This window comes from Lutjanus erythropterus, chromosome 6 (assembly GCF_056507025.1).
Source record: "Lutjanus erythropterus isolate fLutEry1 chromosome 6, fLutEry1.hap2, whole genome shotgun sequence".
NCBI lineage: Eukaryota > Metazoa > Chordata > Actinopteri > Lutjaniformes > Lutjanidae > Lutjanus > Lutjanus erythropterus.
Genome location: NC_139322.1, coordinates 15,909,062 through 15,924,761, shown reverse-complemented (window position 1 = coordinate 15,924,761; position 15,700 = coordinate 15,909,062). Strand labels below are relative to the sequence as shown.

The window sequence follows — 15,700 nt, the reverse complement described above, 5'->3', positions numbered from 1 at the left end:
TATATATATATATATATATATATATATATATATATATATATATACACACACACACATACATATATACACACACACACATACATATATATATATATATATATATATATATATATATATATATATATATATATATATATATATATAAATATATATAAATATATATATATATATATATATATATATATATATATTAAGAGTTATAGACTGATATACGCCAGCAAACATGAACTGACTGTCTGATGTGCTATCTATATTGCATATCTATATTGCATTATCTTTGTTCAGTGAGATTAGAACGTAATCTATGCAGAAAACAGCACAACAAATACTCCATGCATTCACAAATTATTACTGTTGTGTATAGCTAGCTGTGTTTAAACTGCATTTAATAGCTAGATATTTATATCTAGCTATATGTAATTCAGCATGGTCCAAACGAACATTTCGGATATCCACAATGTTCTTCCTATAATAAATGACATCCCTGTTGCCATTCATCTGTACTGGGGTTTTAATTTCAGATAAGTGTTCTGGATATCTGCACTGGAATTCTTATATGAAAACTCCCATTTCAGATATTTACAAATGTTACAGGTTTTAAATAAAATACATTGTGATTAGTAAAGATGTCATTTGGATATGTTGTTGCTTGGAGACAGCACCTTACGCATGACTGTACTGCAGCTGTCAGTCTGGCCTTTGCATTTTGTAAAATATTACAGAGTCTTTAGCCTGAATATAACCTAAATTGTTTGGATTAAGAAAATAGCATTGAGCATTTGATTAATACACATGGACCCATTCATGTGTGGAGTAAACTGAATCAAAGGTTTGCTGTGACAGCCTCCCTTCACTGCAAGTTTTTTGTGTTCACTGCTTACTTCTAAGTGTAAACATTGCTTAAAGGCAGTAATGTAGACTGAAGAATGTAAATTACTGTGGCAAAGATGTCACTCTGATCTCTGCAGTTTGTGAAAGACTACAAAGACTTTAGTCTGAAGATAATATAAATGGTTTGGATGAAATTAAACATTATTGTTTATTTGATGAGTTCAATACACACATACACAACATTTCCATTAGTCCAGTGTCCGGGTCCTGTCATTTGCTATCTTCATTCCCACTTTGAAGCTAGTCATAGCTTTGCTGCAAACAACCTCAGGCATTGAGGTTGTCTGCCTTTTGTCACATTCTGAGGACTTAAGAAAATACAATCAAAACTGAAACCAGAATGTTTCAAGGTCTGAGTTGAAATGTAACAGATACCTCTTTTTTTGCAGCAGAAATATGCTAATCCACTTCAGCACCCACCCACACACATGCAATGAAGGTGATCAGATGAGCAAGTCAGAGCAAATATTCTTTTTTACTTTTATTTTTATGAGTTATTCTTGACAGAAGTGGTCACCTTGCATGCTGAAGAAGAGTCAAGTGATGCACCAAGGCCCCTTTAAATGTGACTGTGCACAGAGCCTGAAAAGAAAGACCTGGTTAACTAAGAGAGTTGATAACCACCACTGCGATACCTGGTATCTGGTCTGGGCTTTAAATTTTGTCAAGCCAGCTCATGCAAAGACAGCCTGGTTTTGTTGAGCTTTCTTTGTAGTAAACCCCTCTGGCAACCCTGGCTGCCACTATCCTAGATAGCTAACCAGCATTTATGAGCAGACTTTATTACTTATTTAGAGAGTAGTTAACAAACTGGTAAACAAGACTAAACTCAGAAAACATTAGCTAGTTGCTCACAACTTGCTTGTTTTTGAGACTTGGGGGAAAAAAATAATATGGGACATCCTTAGCAAGGTTAATATTCTTTTTCAGAGGAAAATCTGGCTTAAAAGTCCCGCCTCCTCCGTGGTAATCAGCCAATCATAAGGCAGGGTTTGGAGTGGCAGTTAGTTGGTAGTGAGGGTGCCATCCGACCTTCGCCCGGCACGCGCACGCCCCTGTTGGACCAGATGCCACTTTAACGTCCACCATTTCACTCCGGAAGTTTTCTCATTTGTTTATCCATTGGAGTTTATACATTTCGTGTGCAATTCAATGCACTGAGTGATATCACACGGTGTGAACTCCGGGCAAAGTTGTTAAACTGGCTGGCAGTCTGTCAAGAATCACAGTTAAAGCGGACTTCTGGACAGTCGCCGGTACAGCTGCTTGCGGAGGACTTGAATGAGAGCTGTCTGGGTATCCTGGCTAGCGGTGGGCTAATATCACACAAGGACAAAATGAGCTAGCTGTGAGCTAACATAGTTAACTCCTGGCAGTAAAGAGAAGACGAGGGACGCACCTGTTGGACAGTCATCACTCATGTGCTGCCGATAGCTAACATGTCGAATCAGAACCAGCCGGCTTTCCCGACCCAACAGCAGCCTAATCTGAACTCTGCTCCTTTATTCCCACAATGTTTTGTGAAACCTTTTAACAACCCTCTTCAAATCAAAAGGAATGTAATAACTGACGATTACAGTGTAACGAGTCAGGTGCTCGGGATGGGGATAAATGGAAAAGTGTTGGAAATATTCCACAAAGAGAGTGGAGAAAAGTATGCACTAAAGGTAAACACATCCTTATCTAAATGTTAATGATTTCCGTGATACTGAAATGTATAGTAATATTGATACAAGGTAAACTTATGTCAAATGTATAACGATATTAGGTAAATAGACGTCTGTCATTTTTAATCGTGGCTATGAAAGTGTATTACCTTAGTGTTTTATAGATGGAAAGTTTCAAACTTACACCACTGAATTTTCGTATTTATTAGTAAAGATAGTAGAGTGTGGCCTGTGGTGTTTACTAGATAAACACCAGCATCATGAGTTCAGTCTTCTTCTCGTTTCAGTGATAGATATTTGATATTGGTTTACACGTGCTTGAGTTCATTCAATTTTCCAGAGCTCAAAGTATTGTCTCTTTTGTCCAACCAAAAATCCAAAACTGAAGAAAAAGCAATAAATCCTTACATTTAAGAAGATGGAACCAGCCATTTTTTGCTTAAAATCATTTATTTGATAATCAAAATAGTTAATTTTTTTTCATTGACTAATTGATCATTTCATCTCTAATTGCAGCTAAACTGTCAATCTACTGTCTGCAGTTTGTACAAAGACTATATAGCCTGAGTATATTCTGCATATAGATTATTTGGAAAAACAAAACAGTATTGTGCATTTGGTTACTTTAATAAAGAACAAATCCATTACTCCTCGGGGCATCTCTTGTTCCAGTTACTTAATATCTTCATTTCATAAAATGAAAGCTATTTCTTATGATTTATGTGAGGTAAACAGGATCAAAGCCTTGAGCTGTCTTTTGTCTGAGAATCAATCAGAGAAAATGCAGTTAGGGCTGAACTCAATGTATCAAGCTGAACTCCGTTGACAGTTAACAGATGGTTTTCTTTGATTTGAGAAAATCTGTTTCTCATACACAGTTTCCTCTTTCCTCTCCTCAGGACAGTATTGTCTTTTGAGTCTCACTTTCAGCCACTAGGGAGAGATAAATGATTATACACCTCAATGCATTCCTCCGGGATCAATTCGTCATACCACAGGCATGTGTGTTGCTTATCTAGTTATAGGTTACCTGGTTTGATTGGTGCATTTGGACTGACAGGCAGCATTTAGAGTTCAAGCTGAGCACAGCCAGAGTTCAAGAGGTTGTGTCACTCTGGCCATCAGATGTGATTTATAGATGTTTTCTCATGTAAACCTGTGATTTTCTGGCATTTAGGTGATCATACACAACAGATGGCTTTGTCAGGGTCTATTTTCTGTTGCAGTGTTTATAAATTATATATTGTCCAGTAGCTCTGGCCCCTGGCTTGCCATGTTGAGGGAGGCGTCTGTTTTGAAAGAGGAGTGTTGACTTTTCCTATCCAAATGCTGCCAACCAGAAAGAGAGAGGGGAACATGCCTGTGTCTAAAAGTAGCCTCATGCGAGAGGCCTGAGATGTCTGAGAGATTATGACGTCTGGTTTGGTACAGCGGGACAAGGTGTCATGCAGATAATACACTCTCAGCTTTTATTACTTAGATTGAGATGGGTAAACAAAGTGGAGAAAACTAGCAAATGCCTAATCATTTTTCTTAACTTTATTTCATACAAGTATGTGATTATTCGGTTGTCTTCTTCAGGTTACTTGGCAGAGCCACATGTTTGTTACTTCTGTTGCTAATCTTTTGATGAGAAACAAATGTCCTCCCTCTTTCCATATGTTAGCAGGAGTATAAAGGTTTGTGGTTTATGATTTTCTTATTTAAGAGGAAAACACTTAAATCAAAGTGTTAGTTCAGTTCTTTAAAGAAATGTTTTGCTAAATTTGGAGGAAAAGTGTGATTTAAAGTGGAAACACAAGAAGAGCCAGTGTTACACGTAAATATGTCATTTGACATCCTGTTTCCTTTCCTAGACTTAATTCTTTAAACATCAGTAAACCATCTTTTTCCTCCTGCACCATGATACATCTTAAGGAAGCTATTACAGAGACATTTATGAGGTTTTGTGAAGGTAGTGCATTTCAGAGAAGGTAGGGAAGGGACATTTTGTTATGTTGTGTTTGAGTTTGAAATCCTCTGAAATCAGATGATGAAGAGTGTAAAATTGACACCATTGTAGTTGCTATAAATTTATGTAAGAAAAATATCACAGAAGTCCGACTGAAAGTCAGCATGCAGTTATTTTTTCTTGTGATGTAATTCATCAGCAGTCTTAACAGTATTCATATTGTTCATATTACAGCGGTTACAAATACATCCAAATAGATTAAGTCTAAGCTTTAATAAAAAGTAGACTGCTAAATGTAAAGATAAAACGTTTTTCTTTATTTAATCTCATTTTTGTCTATTTTCTTTATTGATTAATCTGCAGATTATTTTCCTCAATTGTTTGTTTGGTCTGTAAAATGTCAGAAAGTGGAGAAGACCAAGGTGATGTCCTCAGATATCTTATTTTTTCCAGCAAACACTCCAGAACCCAAAGACATTCAGTTTACTATCATGTATGATAAAAAAGGGTCAGATCCTCTCATTTGAGGCACTGGCCCCAGCAAATGTTTGGGATTTTTGCCTTAAAAATCCAATGTTGACTATCAAAATAGGTTCAGATTTATTTACTGTCAGTTAACTAATTGATTAATCAAAGAAGCAGCTCTATTTGCAACTGAGGCTAAGCGGTCCTGCCGTAAAATGTACCTTTATTGTTGAAATGCCCGAGCTCCATAATTATCTCTGCCAGACGTAAACCTGGAGGAGATCATGTAGTGGGTTGCATGTGTGCGTGCGTGAATGACCAACAGGGCTGGAGCTTGGGGCCTAGCATTTTTTGTGCAAATCTGTGACTGTATGCTCCCCTTTTGGTTGCAGTGATTCACAATTTTTTTTGATAAACCATGAAAACCTGTTTTGTTGACTGCTCTGTGTTATACCAACTGCTGACACCCCACTCTTACCGTCACACTTTTTACCACCTAGTCATCAACAACTGCTAGGCCTTTGGCTCAGAAACAGACATCCATTGAAAAGTTTTGTTTCATTTTGAACTTAAGGATCTGCAGATTAATTCCATGTCCAGTATGTTATGATCCACCAAATGTAGGCACAATACAAGATGAATAAATCCCTGCAACTTTGCCTGTACCTCACATACTGCTGATGTATGCGCCTGTGTGGTTGTTAAATCAGAGCATTTAAAGTCTAGTAGTAGACAAATGAGAGATCCAGACTTAACTACAAAATTCGCTGTAAATGACCTGATTCTGAACCGATTATCATGAAATGTTATAACAGTTAATTCAGTTACTGAGCTCTATTCCAAAAATAACCCTCTGAATAACTTCTACTGAGACATGCAGGCTCCAGTCTTTGAATAGGCAACATCACCAATGACTTTCTCCAAACATGTATTTTTCTCTGTCCGTGATATTGTTGTAAAGCCACCTGGTTACTTGCAATGTTCTAAATAAGTAACAAAATGTACAAATTGAGAAGTTTGGTTTTAGCGTCTTGTTTATTGTTTCCTTATTAAATTTATACAGTTAAGCAAATCCAGGCCTCTCAGTTACAACACCATTACCCTTCTCTATATACTTTAAAAGAAAACTGATACCATACTGTGCAAAAACACTAGATCACGAAGACTACACTCAATAGAGTGCAGATCTTTGCCAGGCAACCCACAAAGAATATTTGGATTTAACCCCTTTGTAATCACCAACATTTTGATTAGTAACTATAATTTAGCTTTTTGTGAGTAACTGAAATGGATTACAGTTATATTTATTCAATTATTTTATTTATTTATATATTTATTGTAATTTAACTACATGTAACTATCCTGTTAAACATGGTGTGAAATTTTGTCATAAATAGCGAATGAATTCTTGAGTTATGACCAAAAATGTGTTTTGTGAGATTACACTGACCTTTGACCAACAAAATCTAAAAAAAAAAGTTTTTTCAAGGATTTTTTTTAAAATTAGCACTTACAGTTATTAATGTGCATGAAAAAAATTAGGCTGAGCATCCCAGTAGTATATGAGATTAATTGTGGACAAGCACGAGGCCACTCTCTTCATTGTACTAGTTGCTTTGAAAACAAACAGTGCAGTGGCATTATCAATATCACCAGGGTTCTGAGTCAGTATCTTATTTTTTTATCTACCCAGAATGGCATTTAATTTGGACTGAATTCAAACAAAAATATTAACCTAGCTTACATGACAGCTTTTGAAATTAATTTAAATGAATTTAAACCAATCTTGTCCTGTTTTCTGACTTTTTCCTTCCTCTGTGTTCTGTGTCACAGATGTTGCAGGACTGTCCAGAAGCCAGACGGGAGGTAGAGCTCCACTGGAGGGTGTCACCTTGCTCCCACATTGTACCTATTATGGATGTTTATGAAAATCTCTACCAGGGCAGGAAGTGTCTCCTCATTGTTATGGAGTGGTATGTTCTTCTACACATGCATGTACACATGCACACACACACACACACACACACACACACACAGAGTTATAGTTAATGATCTATGTGTGGTCTTAAAAAGTAATAGCATATGTTGACAAAAGCAGATTTCCTTCCCTGGACAGTGTTGATCGTTGAATGGCCCCTGGGAGTTGTGGCTTGTATTATGATACATTAGTTGTGTTGTCTTCTGCTTTTTGTAAGGCCTTTCTTGTAATGCGCCCCAACTGAGGTGAGTAGTTTCCAGAAAGCTGGAGGGCAGAGAGCAATGAAAAGCAGGCAGAGGCTGCTTTGTCTGGAACATAATAAGACAGGCGCCTACCTGATCCCTATCACCACTTAATATTTTTTTAAAAGAATAGAAAAATGTTCTCAAATTTGGTTATGATATAATGAATCTGATGTCATGACTGAATAATCCTGCATGATCAATAGATATGAAAGAATGAATGGTGGTATATAATATGTAGTGGTTGTGAATTGTTTCCAGTGGTAACAGATTTCAATCAAGAGCTTTTACTAAATCTAAATAAGATTTAGGACATTTACATTTTTTTTTTTTTTGCCATAGCAAATGGTAAAACTGCAATCTGCAGTATTTCAGAACTGACTTGATGGAAGTAGTCGTATAATATATATGAAAATTAATTAATATGTAGCCCTTGTTACATGTTGGGTGAACCACATGAAACTGTACATTGTTTTCAGTTGACTTAAAGAATGAACATGAAGTCATTATAATATATTTCTGTCCATTGAACTGTTTTTTTTTTCAGCATGGATGGAGGTGAATTATTCAGTCATATCCAAGACAGAGGGAATCACGCATTTACAGAAAGAGGTGATTATTATTTCTCAGTAAAGTTAAAGTTACAATCCTTAAGATTTCTATATATGTTGACTTATTGGTTATAACAGCAAGTGTAATTTAATACTACAGGTCCCAGGATTATGTGGTCAGCAAACACTCCTTTGCACATATGTATTCAATTTCAATACTGCACAACAATGTTGGACTCTTGAAAAAATGCCACCCACAAAATATGATAAAAACAGGCTTTGATTTCATGGAAGTCTTAAGGATTGTAACCGCTAAATATACATAATTGGCATCTTTTGGTTTGAACTCCATCATGTCCATTTCATTTCTCTTCACTGTCTTTTCACTCAGAGGCATCTGACATCATGAAAAGTATAGGAGAAGCAATACATTTCTTGCATACCATCAACATTGCGCACAGAGACATCAAGGTAATACATCACTATGTATATTTGATAATAAATATTGTGAAACAAAACTTGCAATGGGGGAGTTTTTATAGAAATCAACATGAGTTCATTCTTATGTGGGTTTACTCTACCTCAAAGATTTCTCTCTCTTTAATTTGTCAAAGATAAGAGAAAATATATGTTGCAGTTTATATATATATATATATATATATATATATATATATATATATATATATATTTATATATATATATATATATATATATTTTTTTTTAAATATACATTCATTGCATTGTATTGTATTGGAAATCATACCGTGAGTTGAATGTGTCGTTACATCCCTAGTGTTTTTGATAGTTTTGATAATCACCTCAGCGTCTTCAATTGAAAGGGCTTTCAGTTTTTCCAAATCTTCAGTCTAAACTACTCCCAACTCCTGTACTGTTCTTGTCAGTGGTAACAGTCACTTCTCCAAACCTCTGCCTGCTGCAGTGGGGTTGCTTGGTTTTCATCAACCCATTTATCTTTACAGAGAGGCAATGTCTTTCTCCTTCCTGTGGGACCTGTCTTCAGAAAACATATGAATAGTAGTCAATGGTGAGAGACAAACATTTTTTTGACCCTCATTGAATCATACCAGGAATCACACGTAGGATGTTTGTCAAATTAAAAGATAATTTTACAAGTCAAGACAGTTTCTTTTGTCGTAAATCTATTTAAGTATAAGACTCTGAGGATAAATAAGACTGCACATCCAGAGGTCACATGTCATAACTTTCTCCCTCCAAAAGCTAATGTTGGCTGCTGTAGCTACAGTGGGTGTGTGTTTTCGTACCAGGACGTAGTCTGTTCGTTCTATTGCTTCCTGGCTGATAAAAGAACTAGAGTCACTGAATGAAACATTTCAGGTCAGATAATGTTACAACAGACAGCAATGTTAGTGTTGGTGACATATATCGCTACATATATAACTACAACAAACCTCAACCTACGACAAACCACAACTGTCTCAACTTGTACATTTTTTTTAAATTGACAAACATCATAGGTGTAATTTGTGACACAATTCAGGGAGCAAAAAATTATTTGTCTCTCACCATAAACTACTAATCGTATTTTGTTTTCCAAAATAAGGCCCCATGAGGCACACTGGAAGGGGACGGACTCTGCCTTTCTAGATGCAGATGAAAAGTTCTGATATTAATTCAAATTGTAGGCCTGCTCAGAGGGTATCTATGTAGTTTATATAGTGTAACACATACTTAAAGTAAAGTTTCATGTTTAAAAGAAATACTCAGAAAAGTATAAATATCCCACAAAATGACAAAATTTGAGTAATTCGTTACTTCGACCTCTGATTACTATGGCGCTTTTGACACTCAGGGCTTTGAAGAGTTGCCAAAACTTAAAATGAATGACATACACTGTCATGTGAAATAGTGAAAGCCAGATGAATGATACCATCGTCCATCATGAGGCTGACCACTGAGCCCTCTACTATTGTAACAGTAAATACTATTAACAGTATGTACAAAGCTACTTGTGAAAAGTAAAGTAACTAATGTCAGGATAGCAGATAGTTAAAAAAGGAAAATATACAGAGCTTTTGTGTAAGATTTCTGTTTATTTCATTTCTGTTTTTAGAGATTGGTGTGACTGGTGACCAGTTATTTGAATTTTGTTCTCCAGACATTTGATCACTGTTGCTGTCTCTTCCAGCCAGAGAACCTGCTGTACACCTCCAAAAGGTCGGATGCCCTCCTCAAGCTGACGGATTTTGGGTTTGCCAAAGAAGTCACCACATTAAACTCTTTAGCTACACCCTGTTTTACCCCTTACTATGTTGGTAAGACCACAACATGTGATTCTGAAAGTCATTATGTCAAGACACACTGGAGTATTTGTCCATGCCAACAAACTGATTGGCACTGATGTATTTTTGTTTTGATGAGTATCACATTGATTTGTGTGTGTTATTGTGAAATTTGACCTCCTGGTGTCAGTGACAGCCATATATCAGCAGGATAATCCCAGTTGGTAGGTTTTTCTCTCAACAAGACAGATCTGTGGACTGTTTGTTTGTCTGTTTTATTTGTTAACTGAGTTTGAATCACCACATTTTTGCCATGTGCTTCATGAAATGTAACTTGACCCATTCTTGTTATTGAGTGCTTTCCCTGAAGCGGTTTGACATAAAATCTGTAGGCAGTCTGGCTCCTGCTGTGGAAAACGGCTATATTGATGCAGATTATGAGACTACAGCCTGTTAATTGGTTGGAAAATACTATATACGCTCCTTTAATGACCTATTAGTCTTTTTCTAGCCATCTGTCTTTTATGTAGTTATCAAAAACGTGAAATGTGAAACAGAAGCAATTTTTTCCAGTCCAATTTAAATCATTTGTTTTGACATGGTCGCAGCTCCAGAGGTTCTTGGTCCAGAGAAGTATGACAGATCCTGTGACATGTGGTCACTGGGTGTCATCATGTATATCCTGTAAGTCAATCAGCGTGATGTATTCTTAGGAATGTTATTGTTTTAAGCTTGCAATTATGCATGGTTGGCTACTCTAAATGAAATGTTCCGTCTTGTCATCAAGTGTTTTATTTTGTCTCACACACAGACTTTGTGGATATCCTCCCTTTTTCTCACATCATGGTCTGGCAATATCCCCTGGAATGAAAAGACGGATCCTTAATGGACAATATGAGTTCCCCAACCCAGAATGGTCCGATGTGTCTGAGGAAGGTGAGATGTGTGAATTGAAATGGGTTTTCTATAAAACTGCAAATTTGTCATGTAAATGCTCCTTACCTTTACTTTATGTTTTACTTTCCATGCCTGCATATCCATTTGAAATAAGTCCAATATGTTTTTCCTGACCTAATTGTATTTGTTAATAAGGGGAGATAGAGGACGGTAGTAACATTTTGTTTGAGCATCAGTAAGTCAGCGGTTGTTCATGCTAGGTCTCTCAAAATTTGATACACCCATATTTGTCTGCTACAAATGAAACTCACTTGAACATCTTCTAAACAATCACAGATTATGTGAGTTTACGTCACATACAAAGCGTTTGGTTGTTACAACCTATCCCACTACTGGGGTGAGTTGTAACAATAGACTTCATGCGTTTGTGAATGTGCACGAGTCACATAAGAGTTTGATCACTGGCACAATTGAGGCAAATTTTTGCCTCGGGTTTGCAAAGTGTTCCATGCACATAATACAGGAATTCTCATCATTTTAATGAACTGTTATAACAATCCCCACCCCAAGCAGCCATTGTGTAGCTTATTGTTTCAGCGTGCATGAATGCAAGCGATCAAGTCGAATGATTGTATGTGCAATACATTGACCATAAGCAAAACATGATCCTTATAAAAAAAAACGTGTTGCGTTCCTGACACCAAGTATTTTTGCTTTCAGAGACATGCCTTCTATCCTGTGAGCTGTGTATGATACTGATGACATCACTGCAGCTCTTTAGTATTTATTATTCAAACTGACAGTGTTAGAACTAACCCTGGTTACAACACCCCCCTGTCTCCCCTAGGAACACTCTGTGAATATCATAAACAGAAAACATGCCTTCTTTTTTTAATTCCAGTAATGGTATTCTGTGGCTTTTGTACAAAAGCACAACAGCAAAGCAGTAACAGTCTTAAATGTCTTCTTTATGCATTACGTATTACAAAAGCATTCTGAGTTAATATTTTTAGCTTTAATGTGAATAAACTTGATGATGATGATGATGATGATGGTTTTGACTTCCCATTTCAGCCAAACAGCTGATCTGCCATTTACTGAAAACTGAGCCCACCCAGAGAATGAGCATCACCGAGTTCATAAACCATCCGTGGATTAATGTAAGCAGTACAGTGGACTCTGTTTAGGGAGCAACATGCTGGTTTTGAAAAGATATCTGTGAGATTTAGTGAACACTTTTCCATATTCTCTCAACACAACAGCAGTCTGTCGACGTGCCACAAACACCTCTTCACACCAGCCGTGTGCTGCACGAGGAACAAGATGTCTGGGAGAAGGTTAAAGTAAGTGTTGTTTCTGTTCATATGTGCTGTTTTCTGCTACAGAAAAACTTGTGATATGTTTTTGACAATATAGGTATTTTTTTTCTATTTTATGATATTATTTAATTCTTTAATACTTTACTTAAAACTGGATATGCATGTTATGCATACTATTTTCACCTTGGTTGTGTTTGATGAAAGATTTATTCTTCATAATTATTAGGAGGAAATGGCAAATGCCCTGCAAACGATGAGAGTGGACTATGATCAGATTAAAATCAAAACTATTGAAGACTCAACAAATCCTCTGCTTTTGAAGAGAAGAAAGAAAATTAAAAAGTCAGCCACACAACCTCCAGACTAGGGAGGTGAAGACTTTTTACGAGGAACTCAGTGTCACACAAACACACACACACACACACACAAAAGTAGGTAGCTCTCAAGAAGAGCTTTAGGAAATTTGAGCAGTGACAAGTGGCTTTAAAACGTGTTATTAGTAGTTTCTATTTTTTTTCTGTTAACCTCAAATACCCTTATTTTAAAACATAAAATGCAGCTAGCACTTTGTTAAATGTGCTTTACGGATTTTTTAAACTATGCATTGAAAAGTATTCTGTCTGTGCACTAAGCTTATTCATAAATCTACTGTATTTGTTTTATATTAGGACAGTTTTTATTATACTGATGTACATACTCAGTGAGTCATTTGAGTGAACCCTGTTGGCATCCACTTACAGACTGTTTTAGGTTGTTCTCTGTCTCCTAAGTTTTTTTCCCCCCTCAGCTTTGAAAACCTTTTAGTCAGGCTATTTGTCTTGAGGTTGACGTTGAGGTTGCCAGCATAATTCATATATTTCTTTTGAGTGACCATCAAAAAAACAACAACTTTTATTTTGTCTGCTGATGTGCTGTCAGAAGTTTTCATGCCACATTATGGTAGTGCAATATACCATGTATAGCAACAATTATACTTGGAATGCTTGTGAGACTGGTCATAATTGGTTCCACTGAGGAAACTGTGCTACTAACTGGACTCTTCATGCTTTTTTGCATGCATTTATTTTCTCCAAAGCAGCAATATGATAGTAGTACACAATGTCTTCTGTTTGAAAGAAACAGAAAGAAAACTGTAAGGCAGTAAACTGGTAGATCAAGGTGGTAGAAACCAAATGTACCATGGAAAATGTTGCATACCACCTTATTATCCTTTCTGTCTTTTACTCTGGATTAAATCTGTCTTCTCTTTTTCTTTGGGATTCTGCGTGTTGTTTGACCAGTTTGCTGTCAAATAAATTTCCAGCAGCTCAACTGTTTTTCACAAATAAAGAATTATTGGTGGCATGTTGACGCAGATCTCCTTTGAATTAAATTAGTGTGCCATGGAAAGTGAAGTTTTTGCTTTGGGTATATGTTTAGTCATTTGCACCGCTGCATTTGTCACACAGGTCTCTTTCATCTATTGTTAGTGGATTTGTTCTGGAGAGACAGAATATAGTGTGGTTTCAGCAAAACAGCTGTTTGCAGAATGTGTAATCATGCTAACACATTTCTAATTGGGGCTCTGTAAGAATAATCAAGACACAGTGTCTTCTGCTGAGTACAGTGTAATGTTCCTTTAAAAATCCATTACATTTTCACCTAAAGATTGTATGTGGGACACGTTAGCTAAAGGCTGCATTTAAGAATTGTCAAAAATGTTAGCTTGGTCATGTTAGCATCACATAATTTTATGCTAGCATTAAACTCAAGCCATAATAACAGAATTATTTAGAGATGTATTGTGATAGTGAGCATCAAAAACAGCGCTGTGATATTGTGATATTGTAATATATGCAAATATTAGTGGCTGTGGTTCATTTTGTGTTGTGTTTAAACTCCCAACTGCTAGACAGTAGGGCTGTGTATTCACAAGAACCTGGCGATACAATACGCATCATGATACAGGGTTACGATTCAATAAATTGTCATATATTACAATACTGTAAGCAAGGTAATATATTGCTTTTTTTTTAAATCTATTTTTAGGAAACTGTTATAGTTATTAAAAACACCATCTGCATTAAATCTGAGTTAAAAATGTTGACTTTTTTATGCACTCAGAACAGTGAAGATAGATAACAGTGCTACTATCTAGTAGTCAGGGGTTTAAACAAAGCACAAAATGAACCCCTGCCACAAATTTTGCAGGTATGCATGTATCACAATATCAAAATAATGTTTTTGAGAATTGACACAGTGCCACAAAACATAAGGTCAAGATATTCACCTCTACTAGATAACAGTGATGTTATCTACTTTCACTGTTCTGATTGCAAAATTGAAATTGAATTGAAATTCATATATTGCAGTATATTGAATTGTAACTCCTGGTTTGTGATAAATATCATAGCGCCAGATTCTTACTAATATACAGCCCTACTGAAGTGACAGGTGGACATTTTGACCCAGGTAATGTTAATGTCTCCCAAATTTAATGGCAATCCATCCAGCTAAAATTACTTTCTTCCATCTAAGAAAATCAACTGTATATTTGCTGCCTTAGTTAGTAAATGGCTTAAATGATGTAAAGCACTAATATAGCCCTTTAGACTGGATACATGCACTTGCTTTAAAAAATACAGCTCTCTGGTCTTCTTCTTTTCAAAGAATTCCCAAGAAGAAAATACACAAATGCTTTTCAAATTATCATATTTTTTTCATTACAGTCCACCACATCTGTAGTTTCTAGTGAAATCCATTCATGCCAAAATATAATTTGGGCTTTACATTACCTGCAGTTCACAACAGCAGATCTGCTCCAGACTGAAGTTTGATTGCTGTCATATAATTGGCACTATTAAGCCTTTTAGGCTTTCAGGCTCTTGTTGGAACGTTGAATAAACGACACCCACACAGAATGTTTTAGATTAAACATTATGTTCTAATTACATCGTAATGTTTTCTGCTTTTTGCATCCTGTTTTAATTCAGGCTTTTCTTTGTAACACATTCAGAAACACACAGAAAAGAAAGCTGTCTTGGCAGTTACAAAATATTAAGTAGAGATTTGGACACTGTGAGATCACAACTGGATTATAGATCCAACATCAAAGTTTGGTTTTCTGGGAAGAATTTCATTTTCCCTGACCAGTTACTGCTGCTTTGGATAAATTTTGGAAATAAATAAATACATTTTTTAATAAATGTTTACAGCCCAGATATCACAAAATGTCAGCCATTCCTTCTTAAATATCAGATAATGTAACATCACGTGGGGGAAAAACACATTTATTGTTATATATTTGGTTTTAATTTCAGACTAACGGTTGTTTTTGACCAAAAAAGCTTCTATTGTGACTAAAACTCTGCCAAGTCCTTGCTAAAAAGTCCCATCTGTGTATCCTCAGGTTCCCTCTCTTCTCAATGGGATGTAATTGTTTGGTGATTAAAGTCCAGTATTTGCTGAACAAAATCCATTTGCTAATTGGCACATTGCC

General features: G+C 36.0%; 1 protein-coding gene across 1 annotated transcript; it reads left to right on the top strand.

Annotated features, from left to right (window-relative positions):
- The first annotated feature begins 1,952 nt into the window (after nucleotides 1-1,952).
- LOC146325068 (MAP kinase-activated protein kinase 2-like) lies at nucleotides 1,953-13,347 on the top strand. Its single transcript, XM_084720845.1, has 10 exons — nucleotides 1,953-2,558; nucleotides 6,808-6,947; nucleotides 7,742-7,806; nucleotides 8,137-8,216; nucleotides 9,913-10,039; nucleotides 10,615-10,690; nucleotides 10,818-10,942; nucleotides 11,978-12,063; nucleotides 12,166-12,246; nucleotides 12,449-13,347. The coding sequence occupies exons 1-10, from the start codon at nucleotides 2,331-2,333 to the stop codon at nucleotides 12,587-12,589; spliced, it is 1,149 nt and encodes a 382-aa protein (XP_084576971.1). The 5' UTR covers nucleotides 1,953-2,330; the 3' UTR covers nucleotides 12,590-13,347.
- The last annotated feature ends 2,353 nt before the right edge of the window (nucleotides 13,348-15,700 follow it).